Genomic DNA, 14,281 nt, shown 5'->3' on the forward strand with positions numbered 1-14,281 from the left:
TCATGTCTGACCCACATTTATACGTCCTCATAAAACCGGGGCTAGCAGACAGCCGGGGCTGTGCCACCAACACACACACACACACAGACGAAACAGAAGAACAGTAATCAAACACATTCCTTACGCACACCGGTGCAGAGTATGTGGATGCCAATATAACTACAGATCTTGGGAATGTGGCAGTTCTTAATAAAACTGGAATGTTATGGCGCTTCAACATTAGATGCCTAAAACAAAAGAGGCATCAGATATAGACGCTATTTACAATATTATTTTTCAGCAGATGTATTTTACAGATAGAATAGGATGTTATAAAAAAAACAATAAGACTGTCTTAGCAGGTGCTTCTTTAGATAAATACATGTGGTGACAGTGTGTGGAAAGCAAACATGTTCTGCTTTGGATACAGCAGGGCCAACCCCCCTCAGCTTAAGGCATTCCAACAAAGTCAACCTCTCATGGTGCTCAGACTAGAACTACTGAGTAAAGGCAAGAATACGTACTCACATGTACCAGACTAATTAGACCAAACAGACAAAATGTCTTTCAATAGTTTTTTTAGATTTACTTTCCCCCTGTTTTGCTCTCAAATCAGTATAACAAAACTATATGTTGTTTGGGAACTTTAAAGATGCAGCATGACAGGCTTAAGGATAACATAGTTCATAGTTCAATCACTGAATTGTAAACAAAGTCATTCAGAATGGTTTGATGTGAAATGATGCACTGTAGAGAAACTTACCACCACAGATTTCTTTAAAGGGGAATTCCACTGATTTTTCTAAATTTCTCTATAACTGTTAAGTTGTAAACAGTTATTTAGAGTGGTTTGATGATAAATGCTCTGCTGTAGAGAAGCTTACCAAGTCAGAATTGTTTACAGTGGTGGTGATAGTAACCACACACACACACACACACACACACACACGCCCACGCACACGAGCACACACGCACATACATACACATCATCTAAACCACTTATCCCTCTGGGTGTGATAGTAACCAGACGTCTGAAAAGTTTAATGCCTCTAAAAGCTACATCACAAAAAGCTTTCTTAACATGCAAAGTTTATGAATATCCTACCTGGTGCCCTAGACATTGCTTTATGATAGTTTTGAGAAAAACTTTTGGGCTTCAATGTACTTTTCAAAATCTATCAATGGTGGAGAGAAACATTTAGGGTGTTACAAGGCAATAAAACTTTGATTTTTATATTTAGACTATTTTACCTTTATCAACATCAAATATAAAAACTCAGAAGGCGTGTGCAGGTTTGCTGGTGGTTTGGAAGGTGAATAAAATGGCTTTATTAGTGTTGTAGTCATCATGATCTGTAAAGAAATCTGAGTCGCTAAGTTTCTCTTCGATGAGCCATTTCACATCAAACCACTCTGAACGAGTTTGCTTACATCCCAATGATTGAATCGCGCATATATTTTGAAAAATGGGTGGAATTCCCCTTTATGATCAACGATCTCGATAGGAATAGCTTTTTCTATTGAAATCACCCAGTGAATCTAAACGTGAGTGTCTGAGTTTTTCCTTTTTCTTGACTCTTCGTATGTGATGTTGATGCTGGTAAAATAGTGGAAAATAAATTTTTAAAAAGTTTTCTCTGGGCACCATTTTGCCTCGCCCTGCATGTACCCCTCTGCCCTGAACTTCATTTAAAAATACATTTTAAACTAAAACCTGGTTTCAAAACAGTGTCTCGGGCATCATTTTCTTAACCACAGTGTCCATAACAGCTTCAGACGTCTGGTTCCTATCACCACCACTGTGAATGATTCTGACTCTGTGACACAGTTTCTCTACAACGGAGCATTTCACATCAAACCACCCTCAACGACTTTGTCTGCATCCACTGAATTATGTAAGTTACACGCTTTGAAAAAGGTGGCATTTTTCTTTGAAGAAAGCGAGAAATGAAAGGGGGTGGACAGCGTTTCAATTTTAAGTCCATGTCAGCAAACTTTTTCTGATTACCCTCCCGTAATTTATCAAAGTCGTGTCAGGCAAGAAAGGCAGTTAGCTAACCTACCTAGTTAATGAAAAACTTAGAAATGGACGACTGACTTAGCTATAACGAACAATACAAGCATTCCCCAGTAAGTTAACTAACACTAGTGTGATTTGTAAACTTTTCTTCGACAGCTGGGCAGCTGGGCTAACGTTAGCGGGTTAGCTTACTAGCTCATTAACTCCACACAATAGCGGGCAGCGAGGGAGTGACTGGAGAGGCTGTGAGTGTCCACTGGCCAAACCCACAGTGAGAGAGAGAGATGTGCCACAGAGAAAGGCGATGATGAACCCGGTTAGGACTACAGTGAGCCAACACAGCCGGAGTAAACTAGCTAAAAAGCTAAAAAAAAAAAAAGTTAGTGAACTTTACTCACCAAAACAATGGCGAATTTTTCCTCTAGTTCCCCCGGGTCCGGCATGGGCAGTTTTAAAGGCATGCCGTGTCCCCTCATGTCACTCTGCTGGTCTATACTCCCCGCGTTGCCCATGTTTTAGTCCGCTGCTGTGCCACTTGTACACTCTTGTGTCTGACTTTGAAATGTTGAGCCGTTTGCCTTATGAACGCTGCGTTTTCTGCCTTTTCTGGCTCCGCGGCTGCTGCGTGTCTGACAGACTTTAGCCCTGCTGCTGCTGCCGTGCCCTTTCACGAAAAATCCACTTAGAAGAAAACAATAAGATTCGCTCGACCCGACCGAGCGACTCTTCCTCAAGCATTATTATACCGCCAGGACTGATCCGGGAACAATTTAAAGCCAGCAACAGTGGAGCATCTGCACGTGAAAGAAAAAACGTGCCTTATCCGTATCTTGCACAATTTCCACACCACTCCCAGTGAGCTGTGTAAGTGACGATGTGCATGATTCAGACTTAGTGGTTCCCCGTCTGCACAGCTAGAGGGCTAATCCTGCCAGTGCTGACCACGTCTTGATTGTCCCTCCTCTCCTCTCCTCTCTGCTCTACTCTGTGCTCCGTTTACAATCGCATCCTTACACAATACTCCCTTTCACACTGGCCTCCCACTTTTTGGGCGTGCCAGAAGTCCTACTTGTGGAGACCGTGTTCACTTCTGTTGCATGCTGGTATTTGAAGTTTCCCGTTTCCTAACAGCCTAACAACTTTTTCAAAGATCAACAATCCCAGCTTAAACACAAAGGACCGAGAAGTTTCATTATTATGTAACCAAAACATGTTTTATTTCTCAACTGACATCCACAGGTGGCCTCTTGTCCAAAACTCCAGTGACATCAGTTGGGAGTGTTCTTACTTGTCCAGATGGACAATTTCATAGAACTTGCAGGGCGTTATCCATATCAGAGTTCAGCTGGCAAAAAACAAAACTCACAGCCGAGTCTGAACACATGCACATAAATGTCTCAAGATTACTGACAGCCAAACTCTTTGTACTTTGGGGACAGAAATGTTTTATGTCATGTTTTCTGTAGAAATGTGTGCCTCACATGCTGGCGTACATCACGTAGTCATGTGTACAGACCTACCCTTAGAAGCAGTAAGTAGGAGAGGCCTACCAGCATGACTACAGAGCCACACAGATATACAAAACTTTAAATTCTAATTATCCGTCCACTCTGAGCTTAAAGAGATTCCATTCTTTTGTCAGCTCCCACTCTTGCAGTTTGGATGAGAATTGTGCATGTGGTGTTGAAGGCAAAGGGGCATTGAATTCACCTGCAGTGAAAAGATTAAGTTAGTGATGTGTTTGAGTGCATTAGTGTGACCGTGAGTCAGGGTTCCTATGTGCCAGAGGGGTCAATAGTTCATTTGATAGAGAGAAAGGAGAAAGAGGCAGATTTTAATACCAGGGCCCAGATCATGGAACACCAAATTTCCTTCACATTTTTTAAATAAAGGGTTTTGAAGTAATATATAAACTTTGTTAAAGTTTTTCAAAGGTACCCATCACTACCCAGTCCATACAGTCCATATATGGAAACTAAACTACAAAACAATCCATTTTGTGTCTGTGATGTCACAAGATCCAACTCATTTACATATTTTCGCCTATTCAGACTACAGCATCTTAGCCCCTCCCATTCAGAAGTTATAGGGAGTGTTTTAGCCCAGACTGCTTTTTGAATGAAGCACAATACAGGATAGCCAATCAGAACAGAGCTCATTTACACATGTCAGTTTTAAAGGTGCAGTAGTTAAAGCAGCTTGTTTAAATCCAAAGGAAAAAGAGAGAATGGACAATGGTCATAACAATGAATGACTATTTCTGGTATATAAAACCACACAAATGTTATAAGGGTACCTTAAGGGAAAAATACAATACATGAAAATGTTAACAATAAGTGTCCTTTAAGTCCACATAAAATGAACAGGTTTGCTTCCCAAGGACATGGCCACACTAAGCCTGATCAGAAATCAAGTATTTTCTTCCCATACTGTGATGTATTTCCAAGTGAAACACTATTAGGGAGGGTCCCTGAGTTTGCAGAGCGTTTTTGCTCAATGATAGGTGGGGGTGGAAGAAGGGGAAGATGAGACATGATATCATATAATCAAAACCTAGAATATGTTTTTGAGGTTGGCAAAAATCGATCAAAGACTACTGAAAGAATGTTGTCTTTTAAATGGTATAGTGTGATGAATCATGCTAATCATAATATAACCAGGGACATAAACAAACAAGGTAAAAGGGTCAATTTTGATTTCAGGTTGACTTAAACATTCTGTATTTTACTCCACGTAGAGTGGAAGGAAGTGTGACAGTCAATAGGAACACAGCCCACAGCTGGTGAAACTTTAGTAGCCTAAAGAGACCCTCTGCATTTTAAGTGCACTACAAGGAAATGTAAAATGCCAGACAGTTGCCAAAAATAAAGTTAGAACAATAAAATCTCTATGTCAGGGGATCTCTGAGGGACTCCAGCTCACAGATGTTGCTAAATTCGTCTGCATCGCAGCCAAAGGAAGCAGTGTTCTTAGGCTTGGATTGCACACTCACGAGAGAGCAGAGAAAGAGAACACACAGAGGAGACATTGTAGTCTGAGCCAGAGATGCCCCACACTTAAACCATACTCATTCTTTAACTCAGTCAGGAGAGAGCTTCATTCAAGCCAGCAGATGCTTGTCGTTTTTGAGGATGAAGTGTTTAACAACATTCATTTCCATTTTGGTTCCCTAGTTAAGCATTTATAAAGGGCCTCATAGTGAATTCCATGATCATGTTGTGGATCAACTGTGTTTGTTATTTGAATTCTGCTGTTATATTACTTTAAAACAGTGCAGAAAAAAGTCCTGTTGGATGAATTTGGTCATGGGAGGGTCCTGTTCTCCACTCTAGTGGGTGGGAACTTTGCACAGGACACCATGAAGCAATAGCAACATCTAGTGGACGTAACTTCGTGGCCCATTCTGGTAACACACTACACATCCCGAGATTGCTTCCAATGTTTTGAAAGATACCTGTTTTCAAAACAATACAAACCAGAAACCGTTATTTGTGATAAAAATTTATTCTATAACAGTGAGTTACTACAGTTGTAGTGTTCTCAATACAATGTAATCTACACTTTGTCAAACTAGTACATGTAAAAATTAAGCAAATATAATCTACATACACATGTAACGTAAAACATACAATTGAACTTCCTGTAACAGTAAGTGCTTCTTCTGAAAAGTTATTCTTGAAAGATGGTGATGAGTGAGTGGCAACGTCTCCAAACAAATGCATCAAAGCATTAAAGCTAACATGTCTGTGCTTAAATAGTACTACATACAATAGTTCTAATAGAGAAGCCCCCCCCACACACACACAGTAATGCTGGTCTCTGAGCACACAAACACACTTATGAGTTTGGGATTGTTTGTTTAAAGAGCAAAATAAAACTTAACAAATTTAAATACTGCATATATTCCATCACATGAAACCTGGAATGTGAGTAACATTAAAGTAATTTTATAAATACCTCAACACCTGATATTGTGTCTGGTGTTCACTGCCAAAATGGTATAAGTAGAAGAGTAGAAAAGAGTAAAAGTGCAATAAAAGCAAACGTAGAAAAGAGTGATCCAAACCTATCTTCATTTTACCTCCATCAGGCCAAGTGAGTGAGAGCAAAACCAACAAGCTAAGAAGAGAAACGAAAAGCATAATAAAGAAATATAATTCATTCATTTTGTACTACTTATTCCTCCTCTTCCTCTTCCCCTCCTCCCATCACCTCTACAATCAGTTCAGCCGTGCAGATGGCCTCCCCGAGGCTGTTGACCGCTTTGCAAGTGTACTTTGCGTCATCATCTCCGCTGACCTCAGAGATAACCAGGCTGCAATTCCCATCCTCATCGTAATCGATCTGGAAATGACGCGTCTCTTTAATGGGCTGATCGTCCTTATACCACACCACCTCAGGGTCCGGATAACCTGAGGGTAAACAAATACAATGTGATCACAGGATAATCTGAGGGTGAACAAGCACATGTAAACACATGATGACTCAAGGGTAAATAAATATGAAAATACATGTTCACACAAGTTTACAGATAATCAAATAAACATAAATTACTTATGAGAGAGTGATACATAGAGGTACACTGTAAATCCTGATGGTTTTTGTTACATTTTTTAAATGTCACACTGTTCCCCTATTTGAGACCAAATTGGGAACAGCTTGACTGTAACACCTGTTTGAAAGCTAATCACCACAGGATTATTTTTTCAACATAGTTTTGTTCTCAGATTTGTGCTTGAATAAGGGAACAGCTCTGACATGCTCATAAAAGTGTATGATATTGGCTATTGAAACATACAATACTGTGCAAAAATCTTAGCAGCAATAAAAATGTTTAAACTATTTATCTCAGTCGTAAGCGTGTTTTTGCCTGTAAAAACTATGTTTGTGAGTTCTGACCATGCCCTTAACATGTGCTGGTAGTATGAGGGAAAATTGATTGAGAAGCTGGGAGAACATTAAGAACTTGGGCTGGAGTTCTGGGCAGCCTCTGCCTCTAGCTAGAAGGCCAAACCTCCCTTGAAGCTGTAGTAGGACTGATGCAGGACTGAGGAACAGGGAGGAGATGGGGTGGTGGTGGGGATTGCGAACACTTTTTCACAGGAACGGAAGGTGAGGATGTGAATTTATAGGGCGTTAGATTGGAAGAAGGAGGAGTTTCAGCTGTGTTCCTCCCCCAATCTTCAGTTAAACATAACTACATTATAACATTAGAATAAATACAAATAACTATAAAACAAATAGTAACAAAAATGTCTTATTTTCAAGAAGTTATTCACAAAAAGAAGGCAGTCAGAAAACCACAAGCTTTGTTTCTGATTCTTTGTGCACTCTAGCCACTGCATGGAGCAGCACACCTGATTTAAAGATGCACTATGTAACATTTGGGGACTTGGTGAAGGATGTGTCTTCCGAGGATGTAAGTGGTTTATCTACTATTTTCATCATATCTTCATCAGCATAAAGTTGATTTTGCATTGGAGACCTATACATTGAGTCAGACCTTCTTTTTGAGGTTGTGCATGTGGCGCTAATACGTATACGTATAACATGGGCCAAAAAACACCCACAAAATCCAACCCAACACCTCAGACTTTTTAAAATCATTATTTTTGACTTTATAGGGTGACTCGCAGCAGCACACACATTTGTTTTATTGTGTTTTTTTTCTTCTGACTTAGTAATGCTTGTTCTTTCAAATTTGACAAAAGAATTTACGTAGTGCAGCTTTAATTTAATGAAGGATTAATTGGCTGAATTATGTTTCGGATGGTAACTGTCAAAACTGGACTGACTCAAGGAGAGGTTTGGAAATGGTTAAGCTAACACACTGACACATAAAATCACAATGAATTGATTATTTGTTTTTATTCTAATATTAGTTTTGTTAATAAATTATTATTAATATGGCCTAAGACATTTGCACAGTGCTGTGAGTAATGGCTAAGATCAAGATAAGCAGTCGTGCTGGTGAAGTGCTGCAGTCTATGATCCAGTACCCTCAATCTTGCAGTCGAAGCGTGCAGCACTGCCCTCCACCACCTCCACGTCTTTTATCACTGAAGTGAATGTGGGCTTCATCGGGCTCCTCTCCTCACTCTCCTCTGGGAACTGGTTCTCCTCTGCATCAACACAAGCCATGCAACATGATCAGAATTATCATAAATAATATTATAATGAAAAACAAAGACCAGAAGGGCCATGTTATGAATTTAATTAAGCACAGTGCATTAAAAAAATTGTGGTCAGACCAGTAATGTCAGTGTTAGATGACACTGAAGAGTATATTAGTCAGCTGTATCATTTGTGCAACTTCTAATTATGGAACATTAGGAAATTACGTGGTCAAATTGACATTCCAGAAGAAAATATTTATTACAACATTTTTCCACATTAATGACATCACTTCTCTAGGCTTTGATGAACTAATTAACATTTTGGACATCCATTAATGACGAGGCAGTGGCTCTTGCTGTGCCCGTCTCTATGTGGGCATTAACCAGACGGGGTCAGGAGTTCACCGGCTGGCATTAATAAAACACAGCGATGGTTGAAAGACTGTGCACTGTGAAGAAAAGCTGTTGCCATGGTACCTTCTGTAGGGGAGCCCTTCTTGGCGTGGACACCGGCCATCATAGCCATGGAGGAGAGCCGGCCTATTGCGCGCACCGCATGACCCGTTTTCTGTAAAAATGATTAATGTACATGTTAAGGACATATTAGCAGATTTTACTGACACTGGGAGTCAGTCTACATCAGTATCTGTAGATTAACACCAACAACAAGCTCCGACATTTGCAGAAAAGGATTTATTGCTGGAGATGAATAAAGCTCAGGGGTGTTTTGTCCATTATGCGCACTTGAGTGCTCCCTACCAGTTGCCAGGAGTGAATAAAGAAGACATAATCATATTGAAATATATTTTCTACTAGTTGTTTGTTTGATATATGTCTGTGAAACAGGCCAGTCTATAAATTAAATTTTAATGTTAAGTGGATGTAATTCATGTTTAAACAGAACAAGAATCACATTATTAACACATTATTATTCATGCAAGTTTATTACTGCTGTATGTATTCTGAATATTCTGGATGATACTGTCTTTTAGCTTTGTGGCCAAAGGTCTGTATATATTGACTTATGTACATATTGATTATCTTATTTTTGGAGATTTCATATCTTCAGGGGTACTTACTGAATACTGTGCTGATTGTGTTTTTGAACTGGCTGGTTGTGATAGGGTTGGTATTGGGCTTTTTATCTCTAGGTTAATAATGCAGATTAGATGCACTGTCCATCTGTTTTGTCATGTATTTTTGGCTTATAACACACTATTAAGTTTATCAGGCTGAAGGTTCTCAAACAAGTGAGAACTTTTAGCACTCAAAGAACTTTTGTGCATTGTTCGAATGGAGGAACTTGCATAAACAATGGTTATGGAAACAATTATGGTTATGATATGAGGAACATTAATTTCATCAGCTATGTTGTGGATGACCACAAGCAGAAAAGCAGCAGGGGTGGAAGAGTGGACACAATGTGAATAGGGCAAGGCTGCAAGAGGAGGTCCAGGCGTCCAGTATGAGACCAGGCCACTGCATTAGAGTGATGAATAATAACACTGCCCTCCCTGCTGACAAAACCATGCCACATCACTGATAAAGCTTGCACCCCATTTATCATTCCCTTCAGCTGAGACAGAGGCATGGGTGGGCCTCCTGTGTGGTGCTGTCTCTGCTCACCTGCCACTTCCTCCTCAGGATGTACTTCTTCATCCTCTCCTTGGAGAGCTTCTTGGCCTCCATGTTCTTGGTGTCCTGTTTAAGCCAGGGGTGCTGAAAGCACTGCTCACAGGTCAGACGAGCACTGTAGCAAATACAGGTACAGAGTTTCACACACTGAGAACTCACCGTTCTCTTTTTAATAACTGATCAAATTTTTACCACTACATCTTGAAATGGCTGATTCATTCTTAACTAAGTTACCCTTTAAAGTCTTTCAATTTTTAAGCTTAAATGCAGGACCTCCTTTACCCCGAAGGAAATTCTACAATATTGACACAATGTTCGCTTGGAATTTTGGAATTGCTTGTGATATTAATCATTTTAATAGCTGTCAGAATTAATTTACACCATGTAGATTGAAATTATTGTAAATGAGACACTAAAAGGTAGACTATATGGCCAAAAGTTTGTGGACACCTGCTCATCCAATGTTTCTCCCAAAATCAATAGTATTAAATAGAAATTTGTCCCCCTCTGCTGCAATAACTGTCCTTACTACTCAAGAAAGGCTCTACACCAAATGTTGGAACATTGCTGTTAGGATTTGATTGCATCCAGGAGTGGGAGCACTAGAGAGATCAGGTACTGATGTTAGATGACTAGTTCTGGATCACAAATTCCACTCCAACTCCAAAGGTACTGGTTGATGCTCCATCACTGTAGAGAACATAGTTCCACTGCTCCTCAGCTCAATGCTGGGAGGCTTCATACACCTCTAGCCTACATCAGCCTACTCCTGTGTCAGCAGTGAGTGCACCTTAATGCAGCTGAATTCACTAATAAGAAAGGGAGTCCACAAACTTTTGGACATATAGTGTATTTTGATGCTTTATTCAACAGTTCATGTCTTTAGGGAACCTCAAGAAGTTGTAAACTGATTAAAACAACAAACAAAAAAAAACACACGATATACTTATCTACTTATAGTTATTTTGTACCAAGTAATCTGCTTCAAGATTGATCACCAATCAATTCTGGATGTTACAGATTTCTTACTTGTTACAGAATCTCTACTTGTTACTAGAATCACATTACAAACATTTTCTCATGTGTGTGCTGCAAAATGAGTGTTTTACTGAAGATGGTAATTCTGACATTTATATGTATGTAAAGACAATCAAAAAGTACTACACTGCCACTTTGAGAAGTGTAAGGGCAACTGAATTAATTCATTTAGCTCTAAATGGGCTCTTAAGCATTCACTTTGACAGTTAATCAACACCTGATGGCAATCATCAACTGTTAGAGTGAAAACACTTGTTTTAACTGATCAAAGCTATTTGCTGTGACTCAGTGTAAAAACACTCCCATCCCCTGATTATTCAAAACTGTTTAAATGTGTGAATTTCTCCACTGCTATTAAGTGGAAGTGTTTGGGTACAACAGCCATGCTGGATGAAGACTCTAAAGCATATGAGAGAACTGTACTAAAACCGTTAATCATTATTATTCTGGTTTTATGTAGCATTTGGCCATAATTAAAGAAATACCATTTAATGTCTATATTTCATTTCTCTACCACTTTTCCTTACCTAGAGTAACACATAGTAGTGATACAGAACTCACGTCTTGTCTTTCTTCAGCAGATTGCTGATGAAGTCTTTAGCCTCATCTGAAATTTCATCAAATGCCTCATCCTCAAAGTCCCAGGTTGCCGAGGTAACGTTAGCCAGCGTCTCGTTATCATTGTCCCCCATGAACGGAGACAAACCGCTCACACTGCAGGGAGACAAAATAAGAGACAAGACAGTAGACAAATATCAAAGAGACAGACAGAATGGCAGTGGAAGCGCATAGAGCGAGGGGCTGTGTGAAACAGCGAGGCAATTTGAGAGCAAACAGCAGCACTAAGTTTGATCTGTGTAACAGCCGTTCAGCATCTAGCTGTGGTCACTGTGTAATTCCATCATTCTGCAGTGTCTCTGTGCTGAGAGCAGTAGCTGCAAGTGAATACTTTAACTCTGAGCAAGCCGATCACTATCAGACTGTGCTGAGTGAAAATCCCCCCGGAACAGACGTGGCAGGATCCTGCACAGATGTTTCCTCACTCTGCTAACTATTTCTTCATCATCTTCATTTAATCAATTATGTTACAAGCCTTTAAACATACCCAACAACTGCAAGGACTGTCAAAAGATTGGAGCCTTGTTTTCTTTTGAAATGTGAATTTTCTCTTTTCTCGCTGTTACTTTTCAATTAAATAAGGGAGAAATAGATGCAAAGATTTGGTTAAAGGGTTAAAAGGGAATTAAACCCATAATTCAATACTAAATAAACCTGGTTAGTCTTTAATATGCTAAGTTATTAAATCCTCATTTGGATTAAAATCAGTTTGAAAGGATCTTCTAACTTTTATCAGGCAATGTATTTGATGTCCTCTGTTGCCTTCTGGAGTTTTGAAGGCTAATTTAAGAAACCAACACAAAAGTGTTAACATTTTGATTCCACTAGGTCCAAGCATAATTCCAAGCATAACCGTCAGACAGTGGCTTTGCCTTTCCTCCCTTTAATGCTAAGCCACTTGAGCTGGACTGTCTGGAACCTGGAATCTCCAGACTAGCATTAGTGATAGATCAGAGAGAGGCCACTGTGCTACCACACAGCCACACATTTCTGCAAACACAAGAAAGCTCACAGGAGCTCCAACTCAGTATTAGAAACATTAAAGGGAGCACCAGAGTCCTCACATATTTCCCTCTCCACACTCACAGCCTCTCCTTAGATCAACCACCTACTGCTGTGAATGTAAACTCAGTCTGACTCCCACCTGCTTACACATACATCTCTGAAGCACACATCACAAATCTCTAACACATGGAAAACCAGACAAAATTTCAGCTGGATTTCCTGATAATATCCAAGACACAAAGCTGTGACAGACTAAGAGAGTAGCAACTTAGTCTGTCTCTTGAATCATACAGTAGGCCCAAAAAGTATTTAGACACTTGTACCATACATAAAAATGTATTCAGTTCATTGTGTTAGCAAATGGTATTTATCTTAAACATACCATTCCAAGACTGTGCTTTTCTTTTTGGCAAAGCACTCTTTTAAAAGGCAGCTGGTCCATTTTAGATTCATCGTTTAAGTAATTTCTTTTTTAGATGTCTGCAGGTTTGCATCCAAAATGCCTTCTGCACTTCCAAGGTCATGATCCCATCAGTGAACATAAGCTCATCAATACCTTTGTGAGATGAACAGCCCCAGACTTGGAAGTTTCCACCTCTGCTTTACAGTACTCTTAGAGCACTCTGGTTATAATTTTTCTTCCATTAGCTGTGCTCAAAGCATTTTTTTCTAAAAGAAATGCCATTTTGTTAAACATTTTATGAAGTATCCTTAAGAATTTCATTCACATTCACCAATGGTTAAAGTGTCCAAATAATTTTGGGGGCCACTGTAGTCATTATATAAGCATGTAAACAAGCAAGAAAGAAAGTTAGTTACTTACAGTATATAGCAGATGACGCCTATGCTCCACATGTCTGTAGGGTAACTGATTGCTTCATAGTTGATCACCTCTGGAGCAACAAACTCTGGAGTGCCAAACAGGACCTTCAGTGAACCTGCATTTTCTGTCATTTAAGAGAGAACTACATTTCAGCATGGCTTACAGAAAGCTATGACAATGATTAGTTATCAGTGCACATAATGTATAGCATTCTTGATGCTTTGCACTCCTTAGCACTAAATATCAAGTAGACATAAAGTAATGTAATGGCTGAAAACAGGTTTCTATGGGTGTTTTAAAGTTAAATTCAACAAACTAAACCTAATGGTCACTTTATTAGAAACACTTCCTCATAGGCCTATCTTGTTGGTGTATAGCTGGAGACTTTAATCCATCTGTTGATGCACAGTTTGTGTTGGACTTTCCCTGGCCCTTCATTGATGGTCAGTTTCTAAACAATAAATTACTCTTAGCTAGATCTTTTTTTTTTTTACATTTTTTTTTCAACCCATCAGTGTGATATGCTACTGCACCCGATTAACTCAAACCAGTGCCAAACACCAACATGCCACTACCATATCAGTGTCAATGCTGTGTTCATAGTGGTCTAGCACCCAAATAGTATTTGTTTAGCAGTGGTCCTGTGGTCAGATGTTGAACGGGATAGAGGGCAACTGACAAATTATGCAAGAGAACAGTTGGGCTACAGTCTGTAATTGTACAGCTACACAGTGGGCCTAATAACTGTGCAAAAGTCAGGGATCATTTATTTCCAGTCAAAAGAGCCATTAAGTTCAGGCTATTCATTATTCAGGAGATATTTCTGAGGAAATTAGATATAAGATAATACACTTGCATAAGGAAAGTCACAGAAAAATAAGTGAGTTTCCAAAAGTGGAGTTCAAAATGAATAAAAGATACAGAGAAAATGGGACTCATAACAACCATGAAAGACCTTGTAGACCACCAAAACTGTCACCATCAGATAAACAGTACTTAAAGCTTTCATCTTTGAAAGATAAGAGTAAATAAAGCTCCACTTTTGGG

General features: G+C 39.4%; 2 protein-coding genes across 10 annotated transcripts in view; both read right to left on the bottom strand.

The window, feature by feature from the left end:
• fmnl2a (formin-like 2a) overlaps positions 1 to 3,033 on the bottom strand; it is a 76,717-nt gene extending 73,684 nt beyond the window's left edge. For 4 of the 7 annotated variants that reach the window (XM_036565983.1, XM_036566024.1, XM_036566008.1 and 1 more), the window contains exon 1: positions 2,398 to 3,033. In XM_036565983.1, the coding sequence (XP_036421876.1) occupies positions 2,398 to 2,511 (114 nt within the window). In that variant the 5' untranslated portion in view covers positions 2,512 to 3,033. The remainder of the gene's footprint in view (positions 1 to 2,397) is intronic. The other 3 variants (XM_036565974.1, XM_036565999.1, XM_036565991.1) reach the window with 2 other exon arrangements.
• A 2,451-nt stretch (positions 3,034 to 5,484) lies between these two features.
• mylka (myosin, light chain kinase a) overlaps positions 5,485 to 14,281 on the bottom strand; it is an 80,181-nt gene continuing 71,384 nt past the window's right edge. For 2 of the 3 annotated variants that reach the window (XM_036566074.1, XM_036566083.1), the window contains exons 27-32: positions 13,235 to 13,358; positions 11,350 to 11,502; positions 9,742 to 9,865; positions 8,593 to 8,683; positions 7,999 to 8,121; positions 6,176 to 6,411 (exon numbers count right to left, since the gene is read on the bottom strand). In XM_036566074.1, coding sequence (XP_036421967.1) covers positions 6,176 to 6,411; positions 7,999 to 8,121; positions 8,593 to 8,683; positions 9,742 to 9,865; positions 11,350 to 11,502; positions 13,235 to 13,358 — 851 coding nt within the window. Of the gene's footprint in view, positions 6,412 to 7,998; positions 8,122 to 8,592; positions 8,684 to 9,741; positions 9,866 to 11,349; positions 11,503 to 13,234; positions 13,359 to 14,281 lie in introns of all 3 variants that reach the window. The other variant, XM_036566065.1, reaches the window with a different exon arrangement.

The sequence above is a fragment of the Colossoma macropomum genome, unplaced genomic scaffold (assembly GCF_904425465.1).
Source record: "Colossoma macropomum unplaced genomic scaffold, Colossoma_macropomum, whole genome shotgun sequence".
Taxonomy (NCBI): Eukaryota; Metazoa; Chordata; class Actinopteri; order Characiformes; family Serrasalmidae; genus Colossoma; species Colossoma macropomum.